The 16325-nt window shown below is 43.3% G+C and overlaps 1 protein-coding gene and 1 long non-coding RNA gene across 2 annotated transcripts; one reads left to right on the forward strand and one right to left on the reverse strand.

Annotated features, from left to right (window-relative positions):
• Nucleotides 1-879: 879 nt before the first annotated feature.
• LOC118269687 (SPARC) lies at nt 880-14785 on the forward strand. The gene is made up of 9 exons (XM_035584936.2): nt 880-1029; nt 11959-12038; nt 12201-12347; nt 12500-12590; nt 12687-12802; nt 12920-13066; nt 13162-13364; nt 13785-13932; nt 14542-14785. The coding sequence occupies exons 2-9, from the start codon at nt 11979-11981 to the stop codon at nt 14596-14598; spliced, it is 969 nt and encodes a 322-aa protein (XP_035440829.1). The 5' UTR covers nt 880-1029; nt 11959-11978; the 3' UTR covers nt 14599-14785.
• Nucleotides 13124-15455, reverse strand: LOC126912793 (uncharacterized). The gene is made up of 2 exons (XR_007707441.1): nt 15371-15455; nt 13124-13440 (listed from the first exon to the last, which is right to left on the reverse strand). It is a non-coding gene; the product is annotated as an uncharacterized LOC126912793 (long non-coding RNA).
• Nucleotides 15456-16325: the final 870 nt, after the last annotated feature.

Genomic DNA, 16325 nt, shown 5'->3' on the forward strand with positions numbered 1-16325 from the left:
ACCACACTTTATTTAAGCTTTCATATTGGAAGCCATTTTGGAAGTTTTCAAGGTGGTATTGTCAAAATGTAAATCTAAGATGGCGGTTGCTCGAAATTTTCAGCTTTTGGTCAATGGGTACACAATTCTTGTTACAATGTGAGAACAATGTAAAACTAATATTCAGTCAAAGCGATAGAAAAAGAAAATAACCTTGAGGACAACAAAATTAATGCAGTCTGGAGCTGACCAGTCCCAGTTGACAGCGCCCGTTCACGAACATGACACGTACACCATGTCGCCACCATGATGTCTACTTTGATCAGACAAGGAGTATGGAGATGCAAACAATTACAAATCTGTGCTGCGACCTTTGGCTGCGGCTTGCGATCTGAGCAATATTTAGACCACAGGGTGAGATAATGTATTCTGTATCACGTGGACACGGACAAAGCCGCTGCCAGAAGCTAGCACATAATAACATAATCTTATACGTTTAAGTCCCTAAAAGTTAAACAAATTAGCCAGAGACAAGTGCATACAAAATACACATTTTCGTCTGTTGTGTTATTACCCTTGTTGCACAGACCTGAAAGATAAAATAAAAATTTTAAGCATTGGTGAGAGGCAGCTTATACCTCTCGGTAAGATCGGGCTTTATGACCCAAATTCTATTAGCAATAGGAATACTGAACAACTTGGTTGCTGCCACACCTACGCGGTAGACTCACGTACAGCCGACTACTCGCTACTGGGCCAACAAGTCCTGCTACACGCCGTTGTGACGCTACCTGACGCTTGCGCAAGGAAATGGTGCGGCCACGCAGCTGTCCATACATTTTTATTTTATTTTTATAAATTGTATTACCTGTATCTTCTGTAATGCGATCTCGTAGTGTCGTGTTACAGTGAGTGGATCTTCTGCAGTGTAGCCTGTAGTATGGCGGGGCCCGGGATGCGCACACGCCGGCGCACGCTGCGCCCGCGTCAGTCGGCTGCGCGCTCACCCCGCGGAGGACGCTCGCTGACTTCACACTCCAATTAGGACCGGTGAGTAAATTTAATATTTAATTGGTTTCATGTAATGTATTTTTTTTGGTACTTACATTCTATTTACTAAAAAATAACATGAATGTTCATTTCTTTACTAACCCTTAAGGTAGTTAGGTACTGCATTTACCTTTAAGTAGGTATCTACAAATGTTCTGAATTTTGCCTTTACTTGTTATAAAAGATAAATACTTAGGACTTAAAAAATCTCATTAAAACAAATAAATCAATTTTACTGGCAAATCGCTGTCACAAACCAGTTACAGCCCGTGGTCTAGAGCACAGCGCTCCAGACATCCGAGCCTAAATCCTAACTTTTTACAAAAACACAAACTGGTTTATCGAACGCTGCTCTTAAAATTTTCTCAAATCAGATTTGATAATAAGTAAAATATTGACTCTTTGGTATCCTTTTTTTTTTGAGGCTGGAATACATCCGATGACTTCTCCCGCCTTGGGTAAAGTGAGAGGGAGTGTCAGACTGCTACTGACTAAAAACCACCCCATTCCTTTTCCTGCTTTTCAAACAGGAGCCTCGGCAACCCGTCAGGTTTTCCACGACTTCGTATGGGCCATGAGCCCTACTGCGCCCCATCTATGGTGGTCTAATGCCTCTTGGAGCATCTTATGCTTTGGTATCATAATATGGTTGCTATAGCCCGCCCAACTTTCCTCGCAAATTTGCACACAACAAAAACTTACATAGCGAAGTAACTTACAAGTATCCGAATGCTGCAGTAGTTTGGACATTATGTACATAACATACGTACCTAACTTTGATAATTTTATTAGGTATTTTGTCAATAACCTACATTTCTCACTTACAACAATTCCTAAATTATCCATTATATGGGGCCTTATCCTATTTTAGTCGATTTGTACAGGAAATCTCAGAAAATTAAGCCAAGAAAATTTTTGAGAATTTTATGCTCTGTCTTTCGTCTCTTTTGTGAACTTTTATAATTTTGGCCAACAATGGCTTAGTTAAGATCTGACAAGCGAGTAAAAAGTTTCCAACGTATTTTTCTAATAAAATGCCGTACTAATTAATTAGGACAGTCAAATTGGCTAAACTAACCACAGTAGATAGACACTGTGTAAACCATATTTTTACTGAAACTGTTGTATCTACAGGATTCCTTCTTACAGATCGTATACATTATTTACAATACTGTTGAAGTTAGAAAGAACGCAGACATGCCTAGTGCCTAATAAATACAATGCAACCGGAAAAATATTTTTAACACACAAATATAAATAACTGCTTTATGTAGTATACCTAATGAACGTACTGACTGGCCCTGCTTCTTGTAGGCTTTTGTCATGACCACTTGTAATGTCTATAAGTAAGAATTTCTGTGGCACTGGCAGTATAGTCGACAACACCATAATATATTGGAGACTCGAATGCCATTGAAGAATAAGAAACAATCAAAAAATAGGAACTGCCAAAGTACAATATACATGCCATGAACATTAGACAAACAATTGACGAATACCTTCTTGTTACCAACCTATATATTTTATCTCTCTCATGGTTGTCTGACCCGTTTCTTGTTTAGCAGGCTTTAATTATCAAATATAACCCAGTTTTTAGATGCTTTCATTTTAGTGGATTATTAAAAAAACAAACATAGTTACTACTAAGACCCAGCCGTCAAGAATTGCGTGAATATAATAGCTACACAAACCATTCTACAGTTGGAAGTAATTTTCTAATACAGATGCGATGTCCAAAAATGTCCATCCAGGCTTACCTACCGCTTCATGGTTCACATATGTATGTGTATGTCACTTTTATTACAAATTGTACCCCAAAAATAAGCTTTTTTTACTTCTGTCTCGTTCTATTGTGAATAACCTAAAGAAATCGAAATCAATCGGCTGACACGAGTAACATAACGCCCGAAATTTAAATAACCGATCATTCCACAAACTGTTGAGTAATGTGTGAAGTAAAGATTCGATTTTAACATTAGTTGCTTAGGATCCTCTACCAAAAACAAGTCAATCCGGAAATTTTGAATTATGATCTGTTGATAATTTTGGCCCTAAGGATAAAACGTAGTTTCCAGTTTAAATTAGATTACGGTTAAGATTCCGATAATTACATTATTTTCGTTCAAAATTAGAGTAGGTAAGTGGGTCGTTAGGTAACTGCCGCAAATAATTAAGAGCTGCGAATGATAATGATTCTTCGCTGAAATTTGGACATTTGCAAAAAATGACTACAGATTAGGAAGAAGAATTTATAAAACTCTTGTTTTAGAACTGGTTAAACAAACTACAAACAACACTTCCCGGCTTTAACGGAGTCTAGGCATGTTATTATGATTGTTTATATTACGCAATTGTATTATCCTACGTGTGTAGTAAGCATTCTGTCATACAGGTATATGGCTTACGTAGCTACCTACGAGGTATAACGTGAGCCTCATTCGATAAACACAAATATGATGTAGGTTTGTACTTATTTGTTTTAATACTTGTGTTATGTTTTGAACCAACAAATAATTGGCATACTATTACATCGATGAAACTAAATCTGCAGCTTTACTTCCAACAATTTGGTGGTCACATGTAACTTTCTGTATCACTAGGCTGCATGGATTTCCGGTTACCAAATTGAATAAATACGAGACACTCATTGTTTTGACAATAAATAAAAAAAAATCATTGTGTTTCGGCTGTTCGAGTTGTTCATTCTGTCTATTGTCTACAAGCTAATAACAATTAATGTGGAATTTGAAATCTCTTACTATTCGCACACAGTATTACGGTCCACATTTTCTCCCTTTCGTCGTCAGCGTCCTGTTTCCAACACCCCTGCCATTAACCTACTTGTTCCAACCACTGTCTCTCCACCCGGCAGTAGCGTGGTCCACGCAGCTACGCTACGTTTGCCTAGATGGGTGTCTCCTCCAAAACACGACTAATCCAATGGCAAGTGGTTTCACCACCGCGTGGCCGGCCCACTACCATTTTATGCATGTCAACAAAAGTTGAACTATGTTGGAGTTCTATTGTCAGTGTTGATCTTTCATCGAAATCCTCGATATAGCCCTCAGCCATCCCTCAGCATAGCTCGAGGCCGGATATATAGCTGGACGTTGCAAACACGCTGCAGTCAGTACAGTACCGACATACAGCCGACTGTTTGTTGTCCGTAGCTGTACACAATAAAACAAGTGTTACACATTCATTCACTATAACACAATATTAAACGGATACTTGTTGACAAACAACGTTACGGCTCGTTACGAAACTATTTCATGAGCGTATCAATATTACGCGACTAATGTCCGAGTGGACACTGGCCACAGGATGCACGATGCATAATACGGACTAAACCTGTGTGTGGTAGCCAGGGTGTGCTCCAGGGCCTAGGTTCGGTACGCTAAAGTAACATGTATACACGTAGGCTGGGCTGGCTGGGTGACCGGCTGCGCGGGTTTACTTCCCATATGTAACAAGCATGCTATTTGTGCGCTATACAAATTGTTGATCTGGGTGACATTTATGTTTGTAAACGCACGCACAGCACAGAAGAAAATCCTAGTGTGAAGCATGCTGAGTAGGTGGGGGTAAGTGTAACTACACTCCCGAAGCGTCTGGGGGTACGGCAGTGCTGCTGCCAAGCCGAGCGCAAAGCAAACACTGCCGTAACATCCTTTACAGGAACCATTTCGCCGCAATTTCAGGCTATTTGAAAACCTCTGGATAAGACCAGAACGCAGAAATTCGTCACCCAGTAAGCTATTATCGTAAACATAAAATCCACAATTTCAAGTCCGTAGGTCATTTAGTTCCGAAGTTACGCAAAAGCAAAGTTTCGCAGCTATGACACTCGCTCACTCACTCACGACAATCAAAATTTAACAAGTAAGTACTTTCCATGAAGTCAGTGGGCTGAAATTTGATACAGAGTAGAGTTTAATGACCGCACAAACAGAGACCTCTAAAAACTAGGATAATCGAAGATCTGGAGTACCTATCTGGTGATCCTGATTATAAAACACAACAGCCCAATCAACTATTACAAAAAACGGCATACAACCCTTATAAAAAATTTCAACTTCATTTGAAGATCTGAAATAATAAAAAAAAACTACTGTAAAATTAAAAAAAACTGTCATAAATAAGGAAATTTCAAAATGTATATTTTTTTTTTTTTTTTTTACATTCAATGGGTCGACGTTTGACCGCTATCTCACCTGATGGTAAGTGATGATGCGGCCTACGGTGGAGCACGTCTGCCCATAAGCAACCTATTCACTCGGGCCTTGAAGACACCCAGGTTATACCCATCAGGAAACACAGACTCCGGCAAGGAGTTCCACTCCCTAGCAGTTCGCACAAGGAAGCTTGAAGCGAAGCGCTTCGTGCGAGTTGGTGGGATATCTACCATGAAGCGGTGACGCCTCGCCGATTGTCTTGTGGTTCGATGATGAAAAGGACTAGGGGGAATCAAGTTGTGCAATTCCCCCGCACACTCTCCGAAATGTATCCGGTAAAAAACGGAAAGGCTTGCGACCTTGCGCCTGTGTTCAAGGCTTTGAAGCCGGGCCTCCACAAGCGCATCATCGTTGATGAGCTTCTTGGCACGCCTTTCAATGTGTTCGAGCGCATCTAGCTGGCATTTAGCCGAGCCGTCCCAAAGGTGAGAACAGTACTCCACACATGACCGAACCTGCGCTTGGTACAGGCTCAGCAGTTGTTTCGGTGTGAAGTACCGTCTCACCTTCGAGAGGATACCCAACTTCCTACCAGCCAGATGTGCCTTCGACTCTATATAAGAGCCGAAGTTTAGCGTTGGCGATAGAGTTACGCCAAGAAGCTCTAGATGATCCGATATTGGAACGGATACATTTCGGAAAGTAGGAGCCAGCGGAAATTGACTCCGTTTGGCAGAGAATAGACACGCCTGGGTTTTGGTAGCGTTGAACTTGACCAAGTTGGCGTCACCCCAATCGGAGACCGCCTTCAAGGACGAGTTCAACCGTTCGACCATGGATTCTCTTAGAGACTGGATCTGTGTTCCGCTAGTCCGCGCATCGGACACATACCTTTCAACAACTGTGCTGTCATCTGCATACCCAAAGATACCGGGCTTAAGCAGGTCGTTGATGTGCAGCAAAAAGAGCGTTGCTGAAAGTACTGACCCCTGAGGGACTCCGGCGTTGATACCAAATTGGTCAGACGAGCAGCCATCGATGACTACTCGAATTGACCGATCCCTCAGGAAGTCTGCAATCCATCTGCACAGATCAGCGGGAAGTCCATATGCAGGAAGCTTGCCGATAAGCCCAACGTTTCTAAAAGAAGAAATGAAATTCCATCAAAAACAGTCTGTAAAAAACTAGCCAAGTCTCGATGGAGCTGCTTGTTTATCTCAAAAAGCAATGAAAAGACAAACTTCAAGGTTTCTTAAGAAGTAGGGAATCTTATTGATGCGCGGTTGGCGCAGTGGCTGGGCGACCGGCCGCTGCGCAACGTGTCATGCGATCGATTACCGCATGCGCGGAACTATTATTTGTGTTATTTATACATTGTTTTTCTGGTCTGCGCGTGATATGTATGTGAAAGTAGAATGTTTGTAAATCAACACCGATACAGTAGAAAATCATAGCAGTGCGGAGTCACGTTTTAAAAAATCAATACGTAGTCAGTAGTTAGCTTTTCGTTTATCTCGCAAAGGTACTAGCTTTTACACGCAGCTTTTCCCACGTGAAAAGTAGCCTGTGTCCTTGTACATTTCAAGACATTTGAGAATGGCTTGGAGAGACCCGATAAAGGATATAGCACAGTTTTTATCCCGGAAGCACCACGACAACGGGAACTCTTCTGGGTCGTATTCTTACCCGACTGCGCCAGAAGGAGGGTTAAGCGACTGCTTAAATTTTACGATGACTTTCTTGTTTTAGGGTTTTTTTCATTTTAATATTATAAAGAAACGCAGTCGGGTTTTTTAGTTTTTTAAATTACCTTTTTTTATTTATTACTGAGAACGGGAACTATATGATCGTAACCTTGGGACTCAAATCTGTTAAGAGAGGATGAAATGAGATAGGTACTACGATACAGTGAGACATAGGATAGTTTTTATAACGGGAATCTCTGAACAGGACTGGACATGCGGGCGAAGTCGCGGGCAAAAGCTAGGGGTCACATAAATGAATATTGCCCAGTTCTGTGCGTAGACGCAGGCGGAAGGTACCTACTTAATTCCCGCGGTCAGATAACTTACTAAGTAGTAGGTACTGATGATAATAATTTACAGAGAGCCAGTTTAATTTATATAAAAAATAATGAATGACCCGGGCTTTGGCACAAAAAGTGATGTTTTTATAGTGTTATCGCAGCGAGGGTCGCGCTATCAGCGGACACGGGGCGGGCGCTGAGCTTCCGTCCGCGGCTCGCGAAATACCGGCTCCGTGCGAGAGGCGCGGTGACCTACATACAAACATACACGCGTGGACATGTAGCAATAACTATTTCATGATGTCCAACTACTCTTTACAATAACGAACCATCTCGCGCCATGATGTTGCTACCCTGAATAGAAAGGCACACCATGACACCACTAGATACGCAATTTTAAATACAATACCAGTTCATATTCCTTATAAATACAATATTCCTTACAAATATTATTCGTATTTGCGGCGCATAATGCAACCACTGCACGGTGCACTAGTGCAGTCGGATCCTGTAAGTTTCAGGCAGAGAGGACGCGTCATCGCAGGGTATTATTAACTTTGCACATAAATCATGATTTCCAGCCGCCATCTAATAAATGTAACTGATTCCTAGAATTCCGCACCGCCGTGTTTAGGTACAGGAGGATGCGCTCGGATACACTTTATAACATACGAGTAGTAGACAACTCCCGGGTACTGACGATGTATTAGTTCGACGGCAGAAGAGTTAGTAGCCGTACTAACAAATGTAGGAACTGAACACATAGACACACAATATAGGCAAGTAATGCGGCTCACTATATACTAGTGAAGTAGTGAGTATATGGTGGAGTCCAGCCGCAAGTTGAGTCGGTTTGGGTGCGATGGTGCTGGAACTATTACCGAAGTACGGACACCGCCTGGTCCAGGCCAGCGCGGCCAGCGTGGCAGCCCCATGCGACACGTCCGCCGCGCCACGAGGTTGGAAGGCTATCGCTACAGATAATGCGGGTTCAAAAATAATGATGACAGACCCGTTTTAATTAAAAATGTTTACCAAAACATAAGAATTGGGTTTAAGTAGATTAAAGTAATGTTTTATTTAAATGGCCCACTTTAATGTTTTATTTATTATTAAAATAAAATTATGAATTGATTAAGGAATTCATATCAGTGGCAATAACAGAAATACATTTATTATTGGACTTTTTATCGAATGCTCAGAATTATACATACTTAGATATTTAATAACTAACTGGAAAACACAGATTGAAGAAATGAGATAATATTAGCTATATTTATAAATATATTAAGGAAAAGATATAGCCAAGGATAACATTCGCGTGGACACGTGACGTACCTACTACCTATTCATTATTATCTACTATCTACTGGCGAGGGAGGACACTGGCATAGCAGCGCACGTATTGCGGACCTACGTCTGCAATAACCATTAGTGGGCCGCGCCGCGTGTGTAGCTGGGGCGTGTGAAGCTTCCTTCGGCTTCGACTGAGGCTTCGACTATATCTCCCTAGCATCGTTATTACTTCTGTGAAGGAAGATGACGGGCTTACCCTATGTACAACTACTTGCACATTAGTTAAAACATTAAAAATATCGAGTAAATAAATAGGGTATGAACAATTAAGAAGTATGCTTCATAGCAAATCCATAAACGTGCGGCGTGCGTTGTATTTCTAAAAAATAAACAAATAAATAAAAATAAGAAGTCTAAATAAACATAGCCACATGTGTTAGGTGGTAGGTGTACATCCTGTACATACTTGCAATATTATGGTTTGTGTGTCGGCCTAGATGCGTGGCGCATGGAAGGCGGCGCGCGGCGCGGTGTGGCGCGGTGACGTGCTCCGCTCGCGTATTTAGGTCAAACACAAACGACATGAAACACCTACACGTTCAGATTCTCTCCAGCAACGAGTGGCCGCTGCAACCTAACCGGGCTAGAACATTGTACGCTGCCACTGTTACATACAATTAACAATCTGTCTTTACCACTGACTACCATCAACGGATAGGGACCTAGTTGTCACTCACAACAGTTCACAGCCCTCTGGCTTTTAATATCCATAATTTTTGCAATAATATGAGTTGTGTAACAATGAAGTAGGAAATAGGAATGCAATAAATAATCTCCAAGTAGTCAATCACATGAATATGAGTCACATGATGCGCTTCCTGGCGACACCCTGCAGTAGCCAGTTACTAAGCTACGTGTACTTTATATACTTGTATCGTATTATATCATACTGTCACGCGAACAGCTATGGAGTACAACTCTTAGCCAGTCTGTAGGAAGTGTCAGGAATTCAGGATACACGATTGAGAGGCAGGTGTGCCATCGTGGGCCGCGTCTTATCCCCTGGTATCGGAGCGCAGATCTGCGCGAGACACAGTATGTTTTCTATTGTGTCTCATTTACCGGCAGACAACAGGTTAATATAACTTTTTGCCACAAGTCCGCTGAATCTATTTATTCATTTCTACCCATGTGTGATGTGACCAATGGCGACGCGGCCGTGGGGGTGCAGCAGCCGCAGCTCAATTGAGCCAATTGTAACGCGCGGCGACCTGCAGCTTTGGCCGCGGCAGCTAGTGCCAACAATTGGTTCCAATCAATTCGTACCTACATAAGAACAATCATTATTCGAGTATTATGTATATTGTATATATCAATTGCGGTGTGTTATTATTTATCGTCAGGCCCGTCTTGGAATATTTGTCAAATGAAATCATTAACGCATGATGCCGCGCGGTGTGCTTGCGCTGCAAATGTAGCCCGCGATCAAGTTACTCCGCGTCGCCTCATCGCCTGCAGCCGTGCACGTGCGCTGACATGGCGAAACAATGCATACATGCACATGATGTAATATTATTTATACGTAATGAAAATGCTTATCAATGTATATTACCGACCAAGAGGAACTTACCTACAAGTAGGTTCATTAGGGCTCCCACCACTCCCACTTAGCCTTACCCACTAAGCAGATGAACTTAAATTAATACATTTAAGAGTAACGTTAGTTGAGTGACCGCAAATGTGACTGCCAAGCAAAAACGTTCTTCGTTTTTGTAAATCGAGAGCTAAGTAAGCCAAGGTTTTTAAATGAATTTACGAAAAGAGGCATCGATAGAGATGAGTTCTTTCTAAGACTGATTTAGAATAAGAGAGCTAAGTAATAACTTTGGAAACTAGTCGAGTCAGGCTTCTTCATCTAACGATAATCTACCAGTAGCAAGTTACCAACATGCTAAGTCCCGCTAAAACATTTCTTTGTATTCATATCCCTGTTTAATGGGAAGACCAGCTGAGGCTGAGAGCAATCCTCGACCTCGTAAAAACGAAAACTAGGTATACAGTGCGCTGTGTGTGTGCTGTGCGCTGCGTTCTCGGAAGCTTCATAAAAACCGTACGAGTTGTGCAGATGTGTGGATGAGGTCATCAGACCACTGGCCACCGCCGTCCTGGCGGCCGTTAAATCATCGTGCTATATAGATAACAATTATCTGCTCGAATCATATTTTTAAACAACCAGACCTTAGAGACCAAGGATTGCGAGGTTATCGCATTTAAACAATCTACGCATACATTATTACTTTATCCACTCTGAATATTGTTTAAAAGTTGCATATTATATTAGTTACCTACCGCTCATTTAATTTTAATATGCTTTAAATTCTCGGAAATACAAGTTGTCGCCATGCTGTATGATGTCATGTATCCTCTGCTACGTGATAACAGCCCTACAGTAGTGGCACATAGACTGCGCCACACCACAGCTGACCGCGAGGCGACGCGCGCACGCGCCGGGTCCATACAGCTTCTCCCAGCGCGATGTAGGCTGCGCTGGGGTGCGTTGCCCTCGCTCGCCCCTCGATACCGCGTGCCATTGACACCGTGAACCCTACAAGTACCTACCTGGCTCTCACTGTACTTACATTACAAAGCAAAACATTGCTCTGAAACATGTATCTTTCAATCAAGTACAAAAAGTTTTATGAATATTTCTGAGGAACGAAGCTTTACCAGCTGTTATAGGCAAAAGTAACACACTGAGTAACGACTCAACAAGTAGTGATTTATATTTATTACGTAAACGAGCTTTAAACTCTATACAATAATTATGTATATCACTAACAATTATTATTAATGCCAAGCTATGAGCGGTAAGTCTAACTATCTTGTTAATTCAAGAAGCTGCCTGCTATTCAAAATATAGTATAGCAGACAGCTTCTTGAAAGTCGTTAGTTTAACGGAAAAGTTCGGTGCACCGGACATCGACATAAACTCGATATGCGCGTAAATAGCACGCGTGTAACATGCGAGCTGTGGCGAACTGCAGCGTGACTGCAGTATGGCGAGTGGCGAGCTTCGACCAGCGCCCACGCGCCGCGGCCCGGGCCACACAATGTTACTGCTCACTGGAACTATGTTCAAGCTTGTATTTTTACAGCGTCTCATAAAACGGTACGACTCAAAACTGGGTCATTCAAGGAATTCATGGATATTTCACTCGTTTGCTAGCTGGATATATGTATACTTAATATATAAAGTAAAAAATGATGTATGTACCACCACCATAATAGATATGTGAAGTATGTTACTTGATCATTTGTTGTAACAATAATCATTACCCATCCAGCCCGACGGCCGCGCCAGTCCAGCCAGTCCTGGTGCTGCCCGCTTAGTTTCTATAGTGGGAGTGTAAAGTTTGTTTCGTATTGTTGCAGGTAGCTGAACAAGTTGCACAATGAGGGGTCTCCTGGTGCTGGCCCTCGTGGTCGCAGTGCTGTGCACAGTTGATGCGGAGGTGAATAACTTCTAATATGGTCCTATGTGTGCTTGTGATGTGTCCATTAATGGAGTGGTGGAGTATTTAGTCCAGTTATCGGAAGTAGATGGTGATGAGAGGAAACGAATTACACAAATACTATCTATCGCATGATTTTAACGAGGTGTGTTGTGGTTGCAGCGTCACCGCCGACGACACCGACGGATCCGGACCACCACCACGGAGCGACCGGCTCCCGCGGAGGTAGCGGTGCCGGTGCGCGAGGACTCGGAGGCGGAGCACCTCGAGCTCGGCATGGCGGAGAGACTGGACGAGAGGCGCTTCCAGGTGCGGAACACACGCGCACCAATGTTACAAGCTACTGCTACTGACTGATTGGCTCAGTTTCTATTCATGACAAATGTTGTTGAAACCCAACATTCAGAGCTAGCAGTAAAATGCCATTTGCAAAACGAATAACACAAGTTGTCACGTTACAGGACGCGGAGAGGTCACGTGTCAACGAGATCATGAACGAAGCGTCCTCGCGCGAGGGCGTCGGCAGCGACAATGAAGTCAACGTGCTGGACGGTAGGTGGCGGCGTCCGCAGTCCGCGAGCCACTGGTACACCACTACGGTACTTGTACGAGACTGAGTAATTACTTTCTCACCTGTTGCGGTAACAGATCCCTGCCTGAGGGTGCACTGCAGCGCTGGCCGCGTGTGTGAGATCGACGAACACGGAGACGCTGTCTGCAACTGCATCAAGGAGTGCCCATACGAGACAGACTCCCGCCGCAAGGTATATACTTGTCGTTGTCGTAACCATAGTTACAGTTGTAATGTAATGAAGGTCTAGTTCTGTTTGAACGCAGTACGCCCATGCGCTGTATAGTGAAGTTGTGTCGATGTTGTGTAGGTGTGCACGAACCACAACGAGACCTGGACGTCCGACTGCGAGGTGTACCAGCAGCGCTGCCTGTGCCTGGACGGGTCCGAGCTGTGCCGCGGCCCGCAGTACCACCACGTGCAGATCGAGTACTACGGCACGTGCCGCGAGATGCCGGTCAGTGCATTATGCCTGCTCTTATTTACCGACACTCATTAATGTGGAACAACTAAGTTATGGTTTATTTTATATTTTTACTATAATTACCTCAGGAATGTAGCGAGAACGAGATGTTGGACTTCCCTCGGCGCATGCGTGACTGGCTGTTCAACATAATGCGCGATATGGCGGAGAGACGCGAGCTGACTCCTCATTACCTGAAGATGGAGCGCGAGGCCGAGTCCAACCTCACGCGCCGCTGGACCAACGCCGCCATCTGGAAGTGGTGCGACCTCGACGCGCACGACAACGACAGGTACCACTCAGTCTCCAGTCATAGCTCCAGTCCTACACCACCGCCACCATCAGTTTGTTCATTAATGTCACCTACCCTATAACCGGAAAAGTAATTGAAAATAAGTAGAATTATTGTTATTTTATTGTAACTTTCGTGAGACATACTAAATTAATTATTATGTACGCGGCGATTGTCGCACTGCTACAGTAGCAGTGCGACAATCGCCGCGTCGTGTGTCGCGTAATGCTGCTCATGAATATGAGCCTCTAGCATGGCTTGAAACTAGTCGAGTTCCTCGTCAAAACACTACGTGAGTAAGCCGATAACATAATAATTAATTTAGAATTATTGTTTTTCATTCTTCTGCATACGAATCTACAGAGCGGCAACGAATCGTTGTGTGGCATAGCTTTTGAAATAGACGATGTGGCTCGTCAGGTTCGTATCCCGGCACGAGTTGTTCCCGATCCGCGCGCCGCTGATGGCCCTGGAGCACTGCATCGCGCCCTTCCTGGACCGCTGCGACGAGGACGACGACCACCGCATCACGCTCGCCGAGTGGGGCAAGTGCCTGCAGCTGGACGAGGTATTCCCGCACTTCTTCATTACATGTCATACATCAACTGGCTGTCTTTTACAAAAGCCGGAGTCATATTCGGAGGGTTCCGTGCTAATATTTTTTTATAAAATCGTCTCTCTATAACCCTCTCCTTTCTCCGGCCACCGTAAGTGCGGGCCTGCGGACGGCGAGCAAGGGTAGCTCGCCGCCCGAACAGAACCAGACCCGTGCGTGCGGCGCGTTGCGTTCCGCGCGCGCCTCAAAGAGCCATCAGACCACCACAGATGGGGCCCAGTAGGGCTGATGCCTAATCCGGAGCTGCGGACTACCTAGCGGGTTACCGGGGCTCCGGCTCCAAAAGCAGGAGTAGGAACGGGGTGGTTTTTAGTCAGTAAGAGTCTGACACTCCCTCTCGCCCAAGGCGTGAGAAGTCATTGGATGATTTTCCCCCCTCAAAAAAATAACCGTCTCCTTCATCGAGTTTCTCCCGTAGATTTAGTGATTTAGATTTAGCAAAGTCCCTAAGCACAGAATATGACTCCATTTTAGAAGGCGATTTCTGCTTGACTTAATGAATTTGGAATTGGCTACAAGTAATATGTGAAGTAGTTGTTGTACCGTGCGCCGTTGTTGCAGTACGAGCTGGAGGACCGCTGCGACGAGTTCACCGAGGACCCGCCGGCCGGCGTCTGAGCCCCGGGCACCAGCACACGTGTCGGATGTTTCATCTTAATGTTAAGTGCGCTATGTTACGTTACATACATAATATTTCTAAAGTTAATGAACCGTTACGCAGCGGCGCCCGTGCGCTCATGTAAATAGCAATTACTGTGATCACGCTACCAAAACTTTGTCGTTTTACAATAAATTCTAGAAAGTAGATCCATGTTTCTTTTACAACGTCCGGCGCCTTGGGAGCGCAGGGACTGTTCATCGTCTCCAGCTAAATGTAGAGCAGTCAGCGGTAGATTACAATCGTAGAAATGATTTAGTATTTTAAATGTCAAGGATCCCCTTGAGAGCTTCACAGCGAGAATATTTGATGTCAAATGCTGGATTGAACTCTAAACATAATGCCGAGCGATCTAAGTGATAGGAGATTCGGCGACTCGAGCTGCTTATTGGTGGCGGGCACCTTCGTCAAACCGGTACTGAGTACTGAGTACTGAGTGCCTGCCCTCCCCGACAACGCCGGCTCCTGGTGAACTAGGAACAACACGTTACATAGAGAGACAACTCAGCCATATCAGATTTTTCTTAATAAACTATTTACTTCAACAATTGTTTTTTCTCTCCTGGCCAATACCCGACTAGATGGCAACTAATGTGTTTTTTTTTTTCATATTGTTAGTATATAGGTGCAATTATTGTAATAAGTTTAGTTTAAGGTCTTAGCTGTCGTATTAGGGTAAACCCTGTAATGATAGTTTAAGGTGATTTTAAATAAATAAAAATTGAAACTTACTTGAATAGCTTGACTTTATTAGGTACGATCTTTTCACTGAGGACTAGTCGACAAAGAGTAATTAAAGTTTGCGTACATACGTGACATATATGTAGGGGTATCGACCACAGCCGGGATCTACGATTGTAACGACATCCTTGTATGAAGCGGAGCTGAGATAAGTAGTGATTACACGCGCACGTGGGCCCGGCCCACTGTTCCAGTAGTGTCTTACATTAATACCTGCAGATATACCTACTGATAGCTGGCTCATTGATAAATATCTAATTAGTCGATAATGCGCTATCACACACTTAATTTGTTATAAACATCGTGACGAAGCGATTACACGAGCGCTGCCAGGCTCGTCACGCCACGCCGACGCTCCAGGATCTCACCCAATGGAGTTTTCCAATGAATTGTTAAGAAGATAGTAGTTCTGTTGTAGCATGTTTTGGCAATTGATTAATTAGGTGCTTTCTTTACCCAACAAGTACTTAGATTTTGAACCTTTTAACTTTGTAATAAAGTCAAAAATACCAAAGTAGATCAAGTTGGCTTGCAAGTTCGCAAGGTACTATAACGATCATATTACTAGCTTCCGCCAGCGACTTCGCCAGCAAGAACACTTTTTAGGATTAAAAACTAAAAAGTGTTCTATGTATTAGTCCACACCATAATCTACTGCACTTACTATTTCTTTCGGAAACTTACTTTATTAAACTTGCTAACTTGAGTCAATTCTCGGAATTATCGAAAATATTGGAATACCAGTATTTGTCTGGGACCAATGCTGAAAATGCCGGTTTAACTTAAATTAGTTAATATGTATGTTCTTATGTGTATGGTTGAACTAGTTAATATGTATCATGACAGTTATAATACAACAATTCTTTATTTGATCAATAAATTGTTGCTCTGGGTCTGGAAAACTAATTTCTGTGTCAATCTAGTAACACTATTTATTTTGTTAAAT

Source organism: Spodoptera frugiperda, chromosome 30 (assembly GCF_023101765.2).
Source record: "Spodoptera frugiperda isolate SF20-4 chromosome 30, AGI-APGP_CSIRO_Sfru_2.0, whole genome shotgun sequence".
In the NCBI taxonomy this organism is placed as follows: Eukaryota; Metazoa; Arthropoda; class Insecta; order Lepidoptera; family Noctuidae; genus Spodoptera; species Spodoptera frugiperda.

What these genes read in the sequence shown, in the direction of transcription:
- LOC118269687 (XM_035584936.2), top strand. Translation starts at nt 11,979, where the DNA reads ATGAGGGGTCTCCTGGTGCTGGCCCTCGTGGTCGCAGTGCTGTGCACA. An exon ending in TGTGCACAGTTGATGCGGAG is followed by an intron (nt 12,039 to 12,200) that starts GTGAATAACTTC and finishes TTGTGGTTGCAG; the next exon opens with CGTCACCGCCGACGACACCG. An exon ending in TGGACGAGAGGCGCTTCCAG is followed by an intron (nt 12,348 to 12,499) that starts GTGCGGAACACA and finishes GTCACGTTACAG; the next exon opens with GACGCGGAGAGGTCACGTGT.